Genomic DNA, 14,417 nt, shown 5'->3' with positions numbered 1-14,417 from the left:
CTTGTGTTCGAGTGGCGTTCTCTAGCGTTTTGTCACTGATTTGTTTTTCTCAGTGATCATTCTTCAGTTGCAATTCATTGCTCTGCATAATTAAAGTTATAAAAACGTTTAAAAAGACCTAGTCTGCCCATAACAAGCGTAATTTTGCAGTTTTTCTTAGCTCTGAGCTATATACCGCTCAAAGGTGGCCCCTTAGAAATGTAAAAGTTAGGCTCCATTTAATAAAGCATACACTCAGCTACTCCTGTCTACCTCTCCACGCCACCCACATTTATCTACCCCCGTATATCCGATAATTTCACTTATATATTGTTAGCAGACACTCAAGCAGTATCAGTGTCGTAATCTCTATGTGGTTTATAATGACACATCTCATGATCTAACGTGTCCATAACTACTGTTTTATGACTTCTGGATTCTCATCATTTTCCAGAACATGTGAACACGGTGCATAGCATAGTGGTTCAATACGATGTATTGAACAGTTTAGTTATTTTTTGCCTGATTGCGTCTGTAAAGGCACTCCAAGAGCCAACAGGAAGTCTTTCTGCCAGTGGTTTTAGAAAAAAGTCAGCCTGCGTTGCCGGCGTCTCTGAAGGTGCGGTGTGGTCGTGTGATTCCCTGATGGCACAGGAACTTCATGATAAGGAAGGGTGGTGAGCTCTTCATATGTTAAAAATTGAGCAGATGTAAAAACTGCGTTTCCAAGCATCAGAAAAAGAAATGGTAAAGGTGTACAATGGACCTTCAGTTCGAGTTATGCAAAACTTGTAATTAGTTGCAGTAAGCACAAGATTAATTTCCCTGTCGTTGTGCACAGGCGGTTTTTGACTGTTCGTGCAGCAATTTGGCAGTAGCCTCCCCATCATGGCTCAGGCTGCGTAAAAAAATTCAACATAATGTTGTTCACACTGGTAGAATCTGATATATGGATGCGATTTCCCGATTAATTGCTGTACACGTCAGACTTTTGTCGAAATATAGGATATTTCATGCTGCGCCATTAAACGACAATTTGCAATCGAAAGTGAATGATAGTCATATGGATGCAAACTCTTTGTTGCGCTATCTTGAGAAGCGCAGTTTCAAAAACAACAATGTAGGCTTTCACGAAAAAAGTTTCTCTCACAAACAACAGTACAGCAAAGCAACGCCACAAGAGAAAGCACCCCCACTTCAGGCTGACGGCTGAAATTTCAATGCTGCCACTGTTGGAATAAATGCTGTTACTGCTGAAGTATGAGACATTCGAGGGCACGCGTCCACACCCCATTGACAGGTCACTTTTTTAGCATGCTGATGTCTCTAATTAAAGAGAACCTTTCAATCAGCATGGCGAGTATAACACTAACATCATCATTTAGTTTGTGTAGAACCCCACTTCACACAATAAGGTGTGCACTGTGCTGTGCCGGCGTAGGGAGGCAGAGAATTAGGCACTGTTCAAAGTCGTTGCGCTGTACAGGCAACTTTCAAAGAAAAGGAATCCTGCGTTGTTCGTGAAAAAAATGAAAGGCCCAGTACGCCTTTGTACACATTTGTACTACCATGAGAGAGTACGACGATGTCATTAACAAGTACCCCCTCACTTCGTGATATTCAGTCATGCTTCTTCGACCAGTTGTCAATCTTTAGCGCATGAGCAGATGCCCTCTTTTGACAACTGTCGATATATCTATGTAGTGTTTTAATAAAACAAGCTATTGCGTGTGTCCATGAACACCACTGCCACGATGTATGTATATCTCATGAAATCTTTCCCACGTTTTAATGCCAAATGAGCCTCTTCGTGTGCTCGTATTAACAATTATATTTTCACGCGGGGTTCCTTCACATACCGCGTTTTAATTTTGAGCTAGTATACGGTACTTACCTTCTCTTTTTGTATTCTTTGTCTTGTTTACAATAGCACAATCCTTATACACGTGGTGAAGCGTATATGTTGTTTTTTCACCAGTGCCTGCAATTCAAGCACTTCATAAATACTAAGCTGTTTTAGAAAACGTTTCAACACTAGACCACGATGTAAGGTCTCTTTGTTTTGAGCAAAATAACGTCGCGCAGGTGTATCTGAAGAACAAGCAATGTAGCAATATTTTAATTGGTCAAAGGTGATTTATTTATTATGTGTAGGGGTTCTATAGATCTTTGTTGTATTTTTGTTTATCCAAACAATATGCTAGCATACTCCAGCCTAATAACAACTTCTCTCATCATTGTTTGCCCAAACCGGCATATAAAATTATTGCAATATAGATTGATGTCTTGACAAACGGATTTGTCATAGTTATAGCGGTTACGTTGTAGACGTTGAAAACGTTTGAAATAATAAAGCACCGATTTTGAAAAAAAAAAAACCTAGAATCCCTGATGTTTTGAAATATTTATTTGCAAATTTAAGGAAATGGTTACTATTGACTGAATAATATACCGCAAATATTCGAAGTGAGAGGTAAACCCTTTTGAGGCAGCGGGACCTACCGCTCAGGTGTCATGAAACTACGGGCCAAATACAGCCGTGACCTCACATTGAGGCGGTAATTTGTTATCACTATTTCAATCTTCGTGGTTGTAGAAAAAACGTTTGATAATTGAACATCATCAGTGATCATTCATAATTGTTTTGGATTCAGGACATAGCTGGTTGAGTAACATTAGGGCAGGCGTTGCTTAGCCAGTGAAGAGTTTGACCTACTGAATTTTGACCTGCTATATATATATATATATATATATATATATATATATATATATATATATATATATATATATATATATATATATATATAATTAGGAATAAAGGAGCACACGTACGAAAATTTGATAATTGTTTACTCTATATATATATTGTCGCGGTGCAGCGCGAACCAAAGGCAGATGAACGTTGACAGCGACTCTCAGCAGCCGAACAGCAAGATCGCCTTCTTTATCTTCGATCAGCCAGAGCCCCACTATCTGGTGTCCGCCAAATCCCCTTATTGTCGTTTTGGTCCACCAGTACACACGCGTCATTTGCCCCCCCCCCCCCTCTTACTGAGCATCGCCCCGATGCTAAACCAGTAGTGCAGTTTTTTTGTCTGTTCTTCAAGAAGTATCTTGCGCAGTCACTACCTTTCATAAGGCTTCATGCGCACAACGTGAACTAGTTCAGGAAGGTGCTGGCGAAGCCTCGTACTATATGAACTGTCGGGGACGACCTCGTAGGTAACATCACTCAGTCGTCGCAGTACTAGATATGGCCCAAAGTATCTCCTCAGGAGCTTTTCAGAGAGTCCTCGTTTCCGTATGGGCGTCCAAACCCATACTCTGTCGCCGGTCTGGTAAACGACTGTTCTGCGGCGAGAATTGTAGCGGCTCGCGTCGTACTCTTGTTGTTGCTGGATTCGCAGGCGTGCTAGTTGCCTTGCTTCTTCCGCTCGTTCTGTAAACATCTCGGCGTCCGGTTCGATGTCGTCCCATTCGTGCGGTAGCATCGCATCTAACATGGTTCGTACTTCCCTTCCGTGAATTATGCTGAACGGGGTCATCTTGGTTGTTTCTTGCTTGGCAGTGTTGTATGCAAACGTGATATATGGCAAGATTTTGTCCCAATTTTTGTGTTCGACGTCTACGTACATTGAAAGCATGTCTTCAATTGTTTTGTTCAGACGCTCCGTAAGCCCGTTCGTTTGCGGGTGGTAGGCGGTGGTCTTGCGATGGGTTATTCCACTCAGCATGAGGACTTGTTCCAAAAGAGCTGCCGTAAATGCGGTTCCTCTGTCTTTGATTACGACGCTTGGTGCACCATGCCGCAGGACAACGTTCTCGATGAACAATTGTGCCACCTCCGCTGCTGTACCTCTCTGGATAGCCTTTGTTTCAGCATAACGGGTAAGGTAATCAGTCGCGACAATAACCCAGCGGTTCCCAGCAGTAGAAGTAGGAAGTGGGCCCAAAATATCCATGCCAATCTGGTCGAATGGTGTTCTTGGGACCTGCACGGGCTGCAGGAGGCCAGCAGGTTTAGTCGGCGGTGACTTCCGTCGCTGGCAGTCGAGGCAAGTACGAACATGGTGTTTTACGGCTACGGTCAGTCTTGGCCAGAAGTAGCGCTGCCGTACTCTGGCCAACGTTCTTGTGTAACCTAAGTGGCCTGAAGTCACCTCGTTGTGGCATGCTTCGAGTACTTCGAAGCGAAGGGCTGCTGGGATGACGAGCAAATACGCAGATCCTGTCGAAGAGAAGTTTCTTTTGTATAGCACTCCACTCCGCAAGCAAAATGGTGACAGCGCTTTTACGAAAACAGTTGGTGCCTTCTGAGATCTTCCCTCCAGATAATTAATTAGCGCAAGTAACTCAGGGTGGCCACGTTGTTGCTGTGCAATAGCGGTTGAGTCAAGCACACCGAGAAATGCTGTTTCCTCCTCATCGGATAGAGTTGCCGATTCAATGGGTGAGCGGAATAGACAGTCGGCGTCCATGTGGCGCTTTCCTGACTTGTGTACGACAGTCATGTCGTACTCCTGCAGCCTGAGACTCCAACGCGCTAATCTCCCGGTAGGATCTTTAAGATTTGTCAACCAACACAGTGAGTGGTGGTCGCTGATGACTTTGAAAGGGCGGCCGTATAAATACGGGCGAAATTTTGTGACCGCCCATACCACGGCGAGGCATTCCTTCTCAGTCGTGGAGTAATTAGTCTCGGCGCGTGTTAGTGTTCGGCTTGCATAGGTGATTACTCTTTCTGTGGTCTCTTGCAGCTGCACAAGGACAGCTCCCAAACCAATATTGCTGGCATCCGTGTGTAGCATCGTTGGGGCTTTCTCATCAAAGTGGGCAAGCACTGGAGGCGTCTGTAGTCGCTGGCGGAGGTTCTTAAAAGCAGCTTCCTTTTCGTTGCTCCATTGGAAAGCAACGTCTTCTCTCGTGAGGCGGGTCAACGGTGATGCGATGCGTGCGAAGTCCGCGATGAATCGCCTATATTACGCACATAGTCCGAGGAATCGTCGGACAGCCTTCTTATCAGTCGGCACCGGGAACTGTGCAACAGCTGCGATCTTTTCAGGATCAGGACGAACGCCTGCGTGACTGACAACGTGGCCAAGAAATTGCAGCTCTTCGTAGCAAAAGTGGCATTTTTCAGGCTTCAACGTCAAGCCCGCAGACCGTGTGGCTTGTAAAACTGCCTCAAGTCTTTTAAGGTGCTGGTCAAATGTTGCGGCAAAAACTACGACATTATCAAGGTAAACCAAGCAGGTTTTCCACTTCAACCCAGAACGTACGGTATCCATAAGTCTTTGAAAGGTAGCAGGCGCTGAACATAAACCAAAGGGCAAGACTTTAAATTCATATAAGCCATCTGGTGTCACAAAAGCAGTCTTCTCGCGGTCTCTTGGGTCTACCTCGATTTGCCAATACCCACTCCTCAAGTCCATCGATGAAAAGTAACGAGCATGTCGAAGTCTGTCGAGAGAGTCATCTATACGAGGAAGTGGATACACATCTCTCTTTGTCACCTGATTGAGTTTTCGGTAATCTACACAGAAGCGCAGGCTGCCATCTTTTTTTTAACGAGGACTACAGGTGACGCCCAGGGGCTTTTTGAGGGCTGAATGACGTCATCTTCCAGCATTTTGTCGACTTGCTCTTGTATCACTTCGCGTTCCCTTGCAGCCACGCGATAGGGGTTTTGGTGAATTGGTCTCGCCATGTCCTCGGTAATTATCCGATGCTTGGTTAGAGGTGTGCGGCCAACTCTTGATGTTGTCGAAAAGCAGTCTTTGAATTCGGCCAGTAGCTCAAGAAGCCTCTTTCGCTCGTTCTTAGGCAAAGTAGTGCTAACGTCAAGAACTGGTGTCGAATCAAGTTTTGGCGCCTCGTCGACTACTGCCAAGCAGCCTTCTGCGTCTGTGATATCGTCGAAGTAAGCCACGGCCATGTCTTTTGGAAGGTGCCGGCGCTCATCACTAAAATTGGTCAGAAGCAAGTCCGTGCATCCAGCGGCGACACTGACGATATCTCTTGCGACGGAAATGCCGTGTGTGAAGAGAAGCGAGGTTATTCGGTCTGCTACTCCTTCGCCGTCAAACTGGACAGCGGCTGCCACAGAAACAAGCGTGCATGACCGTGGAGGGAGAACCACATCGTCATCAGTTAGGCGCAATTAGTTTGGTCGCGCTTGTGTACAATCAGGTGCGCCCGAACTGTTGCGGAATGTAATCAAACTGTCTGGGATATTGATGACGGCGCCGTACTCTCGTAAGAAGTCCATACCAATAATTAGTCCTTGCAGCTTGCGGCGAGAACGACGAACGACGCAACAAAAGAAGAACCTCCTATGTCAATTCTCGCTGTGCATCTCCCAGAGGGCATCAATAACTGACCACCTGCCGTCCTTATTTGAGGGCCTGTCTACGGTGTCTTCACTTTCTTGAGGCTCATGGCGAGGTCCTGACTGATGATAGAAAAGTCGGCACCGGTGTCGACTAAGGCTGTTACTTTCTGGCCGTCAAGAAAAACACTCAGGTCAGCGGTCACAATGTCGTCGCTCTCACGTCTTGTCGGCTTTAAAGCGTCGTGTAATGGGGGCTTTTTGTCGTCATCTTCGTGGCCTGCAACCTTACCCCCGGAGGTCGCCACCCTCAGTTTCCCGGTCGCGGGCTGGGTGACCTTCTTGCGTTAAGGTCCGCGGAGGTACGTCGGTGTGACGAAGGTGAATGAGCGAAAAAAGGAGAGCGGGATTGACGTCCCAAACCTGGCTGGCGGGTAGGTATTACCTCCTCGTCAGAAGTACGGTATTCGTAAAAGTGAGAACGGGCTCCATGGAAAGAGGCGTCCTCCCGGCGTGGTATGCATTCTTCGTTGGCACGTCGATCGTCAGACCATGTTCGAAGCGGGCGGAACGAATCATTGCGGTGCCAGCAATGACGGGCAATATGACCTGCACCTCCGCAGTTAAAGAATAGTGGACGTCGATCGATTGTGCGCTATGCGTCTGTTCTTCGGAGCGGTGGGTCTGAGCCTCCCTTCTCGCGATGATGTCCATGGTGCTGCTGTGGACGCCTGGTGGTACGTCGGTTGACTTGGCGGTCGGCTCAGGGTCTGCTCTTGCCGCGGTGACCAAGCGGCCGTCGGTACTGGGTGATATGGCGGCGATGTACCAGATGGTGAACGTCGCAGAGCATCGGCATAGCTCATGGGACGGTGCTCGTCACCAGGACTAGCGGTAGAAAAGGCGTGCAGGATTTCGTCGCGTACCAGTTCAGCGACGGACGCAACGGGGGTTTGAGCAACTGGATTCCGGAACTTTTGAAGTTCTTCGTGAACTATCTCCCTAATGAGGTCTCGCAGGGACCTTTGATCCTCAGGTATGGCGGCAGCATTGATTGGGGCGCTGCTAGACATTCGATGATACTGCCTGCATTGTTGATGGGGCGCCCGCTCGATAGCCGTAGCCTCCTTGATGAAGTCAACTACGGTACTTGGAGGGTGGCGCAGTAGCCCGGCGAAAAGTTGCTCCTTAACGCCGCGCATGAGGTAGCTCAACTTCCTATCTTCACTCATGTTCGGGTAAGCTCGACGAAAAAGACGAGTCATATCTTCAGAAAACATAGTAACGCTTTCATTGGGTTTTTGAACCCGTAGCTCCAACAGCTGCTGCGCACGGTCGCGTCGATCGACATTGGTGAACGTATCGACAAGCTGTTGTCGGAAGTCGCTCCAAGTTAACAGACTGGCTTCTCTGTTCTCATACCAAATTTTCGCACCGCCGTCAAGGTAGAAATAGGCGCGCGAGAGCTTTTCTTGTTCAGGCCACAGATTAATCTTGGCGACACGCTCGTAGTGCTCAAGCCAGTCGTCCACGTCCTCATGGACGCCGCCTTTAAAGTGATAGGGAACCAGCGGTTGAAAGATGGTTACCTGTGAAGGCTGTGTTGGCGGGGGGCCTTGGGGCGCCGGTTGCGGACTGGCGTTGGCCATTTGGAGAGGTAATCGGCACTTGCGAGGTTCCGTAGAAGGCGTGAACTCTGGAGCGAGGCCTATCAGCCGCCGACTGAACCGGTGCACGGGAGTTGCAATGGGTGACAATGCGTCCGAGCTAGATGAACGGCTCCCAGTGGGAGTATGGAGCATTAGGTAGGGTTGCGTCCCAGCACTTCCACCAGTGACGCGGTGCAGCGCGGACCAAAGGCAGATGAACGTTGACACAGCGACTCTCAGCAGCCGAACAGCAAGATCGCCTTCTTTATCTTCGATCAGCCAGAGCCCCACTATCTGGTGTCCGCCAAATCCCCTTATTGTCGTTTTGGTCCACCAGTACACACGCGTCAATATATATATATATACATATACATATATATATATATATATATATATATATATATATATATATATATATATATATATATATATATATATATATATATATTATATATTATATATATATATATATATATATATATATATATATATATATATATATATATATATATATATATATATATATATATATATATATATATATATATATATATATATATATATATATATATATATAGTCCAGTAGATCCTCCGTGAGCGGTCACAACGTGGTTTATTTCTACGTTTCGGCCTAGAGTCTGGCCTTCATCAGGGTTAAAGATACAGTTTGTTGGTGCTCATTTTTATGCAATCTCAAATCAGAGGGAAAGAAAAGAGGAAAAAGACAGAAAAAAAAGAGAAAAAGAATATAAGGTGGAATCCCCTCGGGCGCCCTCCTTCCACTCTTCCTTCCACAACCCCCTTCATCTCTCTCCCCTTTCTCCCCTTCACCTTTCGATGTCAGTGGTCTGTGTATGCTTCCTTTTACTAACGCATTCTTCCCGACCATACGGTGCCTTCTGGCACTGGCGGTTCAGTGTGGGGCAAAAAAGAGCTTTTTTAGGAAGTTCTAAGCCTTTAACTACTCGGAGCCCCGTCAACATTTCGTCGTAGAAATAGGGGTACCGCGTATTGTGGCAGAGGCTGGTAAGCGGGCAATTTTAGGAAGTTTTAATCCTTTAACTACTCCGCGCCCTGTCAACATTTCGTCGTAAAAAGAGGGGTGCCCCGTATTGCGGTAGGCTGTGCAAGTGGGTGCAATGCGAATTCCTTGCCCGCTTCTGGATTACGTGTGCAGTGGAGGCCTCCCGGCTGTGAACAGGGTTGCTGTTGGGCATGTCATGCATGGCACAATTGATTGGGTAGTAAAATAAAACAGAAAACAGACGACAGCTGCACTTAGGAAGAGTAGTTACACTTGGAATTGTTTTAGGTTGTCCAGTGCCCTTCGCAGCTGCAGTGCCGTGAACTCAGTTACTATTTTCATTGTTGCCGTTATTGTTTTCTAATGCTTTAATTGCTGCAAGTGTACCAGGATTCTCATTTATTCCTCTATCGAGGGTGTTAAATCGATGGATAAGGTATGACTCTCGTTGTTCACGTTCTCGATTTGATTTAAATCCCGTCTCTAAGAGCGTTACTGATAGTTTGTCGAATGCACGGTCGGGAAGATTGAGATGTTTTGAGAGAGGTAGACTTGGGGCTGATTTCGCATGGGCTCTGTGATTATTGAAGCGAATCCTAAATAGTGTTTCTGTTTGTCCGATGTACTGCATACCACACACGTTGCATTCGAGTAGATATACCACTTTAGAGGAACCGCATGTAAGGTTTCCTCGTATGTTAATCGAAAACTTGGATTGCGTGCTGGTTGCTTTGTCTGTTTCTCGCATCGCCTTACATACAAGACATCGTGGCTTTAAACAAGGGCGGCATGAATTATTGGGGGGTGATGTGTTAATTTGGGAGTGCACAAGTGTGTTTTTGAGGTTACGCGGTCGTCGGTAAACGACGCCTGGAGCGGATGGGAATGCGTGTTTCAGACGTTCACTTTGTTCCAGAATGTTGTAATGTCGTTTAAGGATTTTGTTTACATTGGGGAAGTTTGTGCTGTAAGTCAAGCAGAGGTTTGTTCGTTGTGGGTCTTCTCGTGGTGGTCGCTTCATAAGTAAGTCTTCACGCTTTAGTTTTCTCGCTTTTTGAACAGCGTCATTAATTACATCTGGGGGGTATTTTTGTTTCTCGAGCATGAGTTTTAGCCTCTGTGAGCTCGTGTCAAAGTCAGCGTCTCTAGAGCAGATGCGCTTAAAGCGGTGAGCCTGGCTCACCAGTTTAAAGGGGAAGTGGAGGGAAGAGTGGAAGGGGGAAGTGGAAGGAAGAGTGGAAGGGCGGCACCCGAGGGGCGTCCACCGTATATTACTTTTCTCTTTTTCTCTTTTTTCTTCTTTTTTTCCTTCCTCTTTTTTTCTTTTTTTCCTTTTCTTTTTTTTCTTTTTTCTTTTCTGTCTTTTTTTCCTCTTTACTTGCCCTCTAATTTGAGATTGTATAAAGCTGAGCACCAACAAACTGTATCTTTATTCCTGATGAAGGCCAGACTCCAGGCCGAAACGTCAAAATAAACCACGTTGTGACCGCTCACGGAGGATCTACTGGACTATATGCAACGCTACGGCCACTCAACCACCATCCCTGCCTATATATCTATATTTATATATATATATATATATATATATATATATATATATATATACATAGTGGGAGTAATAATTCAATAGGCCAGTTAGTCTTTGTGAAGGTATGGGATATGGCACAACGGGAGCGTTGTCAACAAGGATAAATATATATATTTCCCAACAGTTTCGGGAGGGGTTCTCCCTTCATCAGGGGATGAGTTATACTGACATGAATTTCCAAACTTCGTTGCTGCCGCGTCCCTCTCGCCTTGAAACATGTTTGCGAGAGTGAGAGGGATCTAGAAAAAAAGAAAGAGGGGGAGAAAAGAAAGAAAAAGAAAGAAAAGAAAGAAAGTAAAAAAGAGGAAGAACCACTGTCAACACCGAGAATGAAACCAACTATCTGTGTACGTCTACATACGTTTCTTATCACGTGCTGTTCAGTTCTCGACGTGTGTCGGGCCACCCAAGATTGTCGCCGCGGTGCCGGAAGGGTCCGTGACGGCGTGCGTAAAGAAAGGGTTTCCCCATAATGGGTCGGTCGGCATGCGGCGTGCGTAAAGGAAAGGTCTCCCGTTAATGGGTCGGTCGGCTCTTTTTACCTTTAATCTTCGTCCGTTTCCCTTCAATGGTTATCAAGTGGTAGGCGAACGAAAACACTTTGTATGTGCATGTGGAAAAAGGAAGAAAAGAAAAAATGAATGAAGAAAAAACGAAAACAAGAATGGACAGTGTACACGTACGAGTCAGTCAGAAAGAATCATGGTCTCCAGCTATCAATCTTTGTCACCAATTTCTTCCTGGCTTACTTCTCAGAGGCAGTTGAGTTTACCGGGGTCCTCGTTGATGCCGGCTACTAATGTTCGAAATTTGAAAATAAAATATGCCTCACGCTGTTCGCGCTCGCGTCTGTTTGGCGAGGTACTGTTTACACTTCTTGAACTTGTACTAAATTATAACCATTTTGAGTTCAATGACAAGCATTTCCTTCAGGTCAGTGGCACTGCAATGGGCACGAAAATGGCCCCAAACTTGGCGAGCATCTTTATGTCTTCACTTGAAATGTCATTCATTGAGGGACGCACCTTGAAACCTTTCTACTACAGAAGATACTTAGACGATATTTTTAAGATATGGAACCATAATGAGGGAAGTCTTTTTTGCTTCATAGAGGATTTTACCAAGTGCCACCCGTCAATAAAATTCACGCACAAAATTTCCAAAACTAGCATTACCTTTTTGGACGTCACTGTCACGGTCGAAAATGACCGCTTGTCAACAAACCTTTACAAAAAGCCTACAGACCATCAAATGTAGCTACATTTCAACAGCAGCCACCCAAAGCATTGCAAAACGGGTATTCCATATTCTCAGGCCTACCGGTACCGAAGAATATGCACCGATATGCGGAAATTTGACAGACACGCGGAACACCTAAAGCATTCTTTATTGAAACAAAATTATCCGGAAGACATTATTGACGATGCCATACTACGTGCTCGCAACGTGAACAGGAATGATATTATTAAGGGACCAAACACAGTATCTAAAACGACTTCCCAAACGAACCTTGTACTAACTTACTCCTCATCAGCGCCACGAATCAACAACATACTGTCCCGCCATTTCAACATAATCAGGCAAAGCAAACGACTAACTTCTATCTTCGCGAAGCCACCTCACGTGGTGTACCGCCGGGATAAAAATCTGAAGGACATTCTTGTCAGAGCAAAAACAACCACCCCCAAATCTCAATCAGGGTGCCATCCCTGCGGAAAAGCTCGATGCAAGGTATGCCCACAGATGGTCACAACACGTGAATCAAAAGCGAACTTCTTGGATTTCAAAGTCTGCATAACTGAAAGCCTTAACTGTGACTCTAGTAACGTAATATAGATGCTACATTGCAACATCTGCGGACAAGAATATATCAGCCAAACAGACACGCCATTTCGGCTGCGGTTAAATAATGACCGGTACCACGCCACTTCACTGCCGAAGCTACCTTTATCTAGACATCTGCGCCTGCCAAACCGCAGTTTTGAAAATATCAGCGTAACTCTTTTGCAGTCCGGTTTGTCAAACAGACGCGAGCGCGAACAGCGTGAGACATAATTTATTTTCAAATTTCGAACATTAGTAGCCGGCATCAACGAGGACCCCGGTAAACTCAACTGCCTCCGAGAAGTAAGCCAGAAGGAAATTGGTGACAAAGATTGATAGCTGGAGACCATGCTTTTTTCTGACTGACTCGTACGTGTACACTGTCCATTCTTGTTTTCGTTTTTTCTTCATTCATTTTTCTTTTCTTCCTTTTTCCACATGCACATACAAAGTGTTTTCGTTCGCCTACCACTTGATGACCATTGAAGGGAAACGGACGAAGATTAAAGGTAAAAAGAGCCGACCGACCCATTAACGGGAGGCCCTTCCTTTACGCACGCCGCTTGCCGACCGACCCATTACGGGGAAACCCTTTCTTTACGCACGCCGCCACGGACCCTCCCGGCACCGTGACGACAATCTTGGGTGGCCCGACAAACGTCGAGAACTGAACAGCACGTGATAATAAACGTGTGTGGACGTACACGGACAGTTGGTTTCGTTCTCAGTGTTGACAGTGGTTCTTCCTCTTTTTTACTTTCTTTCTTTTCTTTCTTTTTCTTTTTTTCTCCCCCTCTTTCTTTTTTTTCTAGATCCCTCTCACTCTCGCAAACATGTTTCAAGGCGAGAGGGACGCGGCAGCAACGAAGTTTGGAAATTCATGTCAGTATAACTCATCCCCTGATGAAGAGAGGACCCCTCCCGGAACTGTTGGGAAAAAAAATTGCCCGCAGCTTTCCTCGGGGGAACACTGAGGAGGATGCGGGGCATATAATTGGTTAACGGGGTGTTAAAGTGCGACTTACTTGGGTCGATGGCTAAATTGGTTAACGTGGTTGTAGGAGGGGGTGTTAAATGAGTGAACACGTACACACGTATGCGAAAGGGCGGCGCTGGTCGAAGGGACGTCGATCATTGTGTTTGTGGATTCGTTGGAATTCATTTCACCGCGACCTTGGACGTCGACGCGCCGTACAAACCAACCGACGAGCGGCAACTGAGCGAGCGAGCGCCGACCTTGAGTATATATACAGCACGACGGCGCATGCACTGTCAGCTGTTGAATGTTCTCGAAGCGCGACGCCACATGCGCGTCCACTGGAGAATCAGGAGAATTGTAGATGTCGAACGCGGTGTGTAGAGGAGGAAGGGTGCACAGATGGTGGAGGAGTGAAGCGCGCGCGGTGTGTAGAGGAGGAAGGGATGCACAGATGGTGGAAGAGTTGGCGACGGCGCGACGGCGCATGCGCGCGCGTCAGCTGTCGAATGTTCGAGAAGCGGTGCGGACGGCGCACTACAAGGCGCGAGTATAAGATGCTCGGCATCTAATAAATATATTTATCCTTGTTGACAACGCTCTCGTTGTGCCATATCCCATACCTATATCTATATTTATAAATATCTCTCTCTCTTTATATATATATATATGTATATATATATATATATATATATATATATATGTATATATATATATATATATATATATATATATATATATATATATATATATATATTTGTGTGTGTGTGCGTGTATCTGAGCCATAATGAAAAATTATGTAACCACGACATCTTCAGAATTGCAACACTAGTTATAAATACCTGCTCCTCCTAGCTTTCCCACACATCGTGGTAAACGAGTCTGCCTACGTATTGTGTTCAACGACATAAGCGTAGAATAAATTCTATACACAATTTATATACACATTGTGCAGAGCTGGGAGGTGCTTCAACGTCTACTTTATCAGCCCTAAGATGGCGCGAAGAACACGCTTTGAAGGTCGATGCCCCACGCACTAACCGTCACGG

The 14,417-nt window shown here is 45.7% G+C and overlaps 1 protein-coding gene across 4 annotated transcripts in view; it reads right to left on the bottom strand.

Moving 5' to 3' along the window:
• Window positions 1–14,417, bottom strand: part of LOC142769252 (uncharacterized) — a 75,578-nt gene that overhangs the window by 687 nt on the left and 60,474 nt on the right. For 3 of the 4 annotated variants that reach the window (XR_012885727.1, XM_075872342.1, XM_075872344.1), the window contains one exon: window positions 1,874–1,960. The exons of the other annotated variant lie outside the window; for it this stretch is intronic. Coding sequence is in view for 2 of the 3 variants with exons in the window: in XM_075872342.1 (XP_075728457.1) it covers window positions 1,874–1,960 (87 nt within the window). In the remaining variant the exon portion in view is untranslated. The remainder of the gene's footprint in view (window positions 1–1,873; window positions 1,961–14,417) is intronic. 4 annotated transcript variants of the gene reach the window in all.

Source organism: Rhipicephalus microplus, chromosome 8 (assembly GCF_043290135.1).
Source record: "Rhipicephalus microplus isolate Deutch F79 chromosome 8, USDA_Rmic, whole genome shotgun sequence".
NCBI classification, from domain to species: domain Eukaryota; kingdom Metazoa; phylum Arthropoda; class Arachnida; order Ixodida; family Ixodidae; genus Rhipicephalus; species Rhipicephalus microplus.
This window is presented reverse-complemented; position numbering and strand designations above follow the sequence as displayed.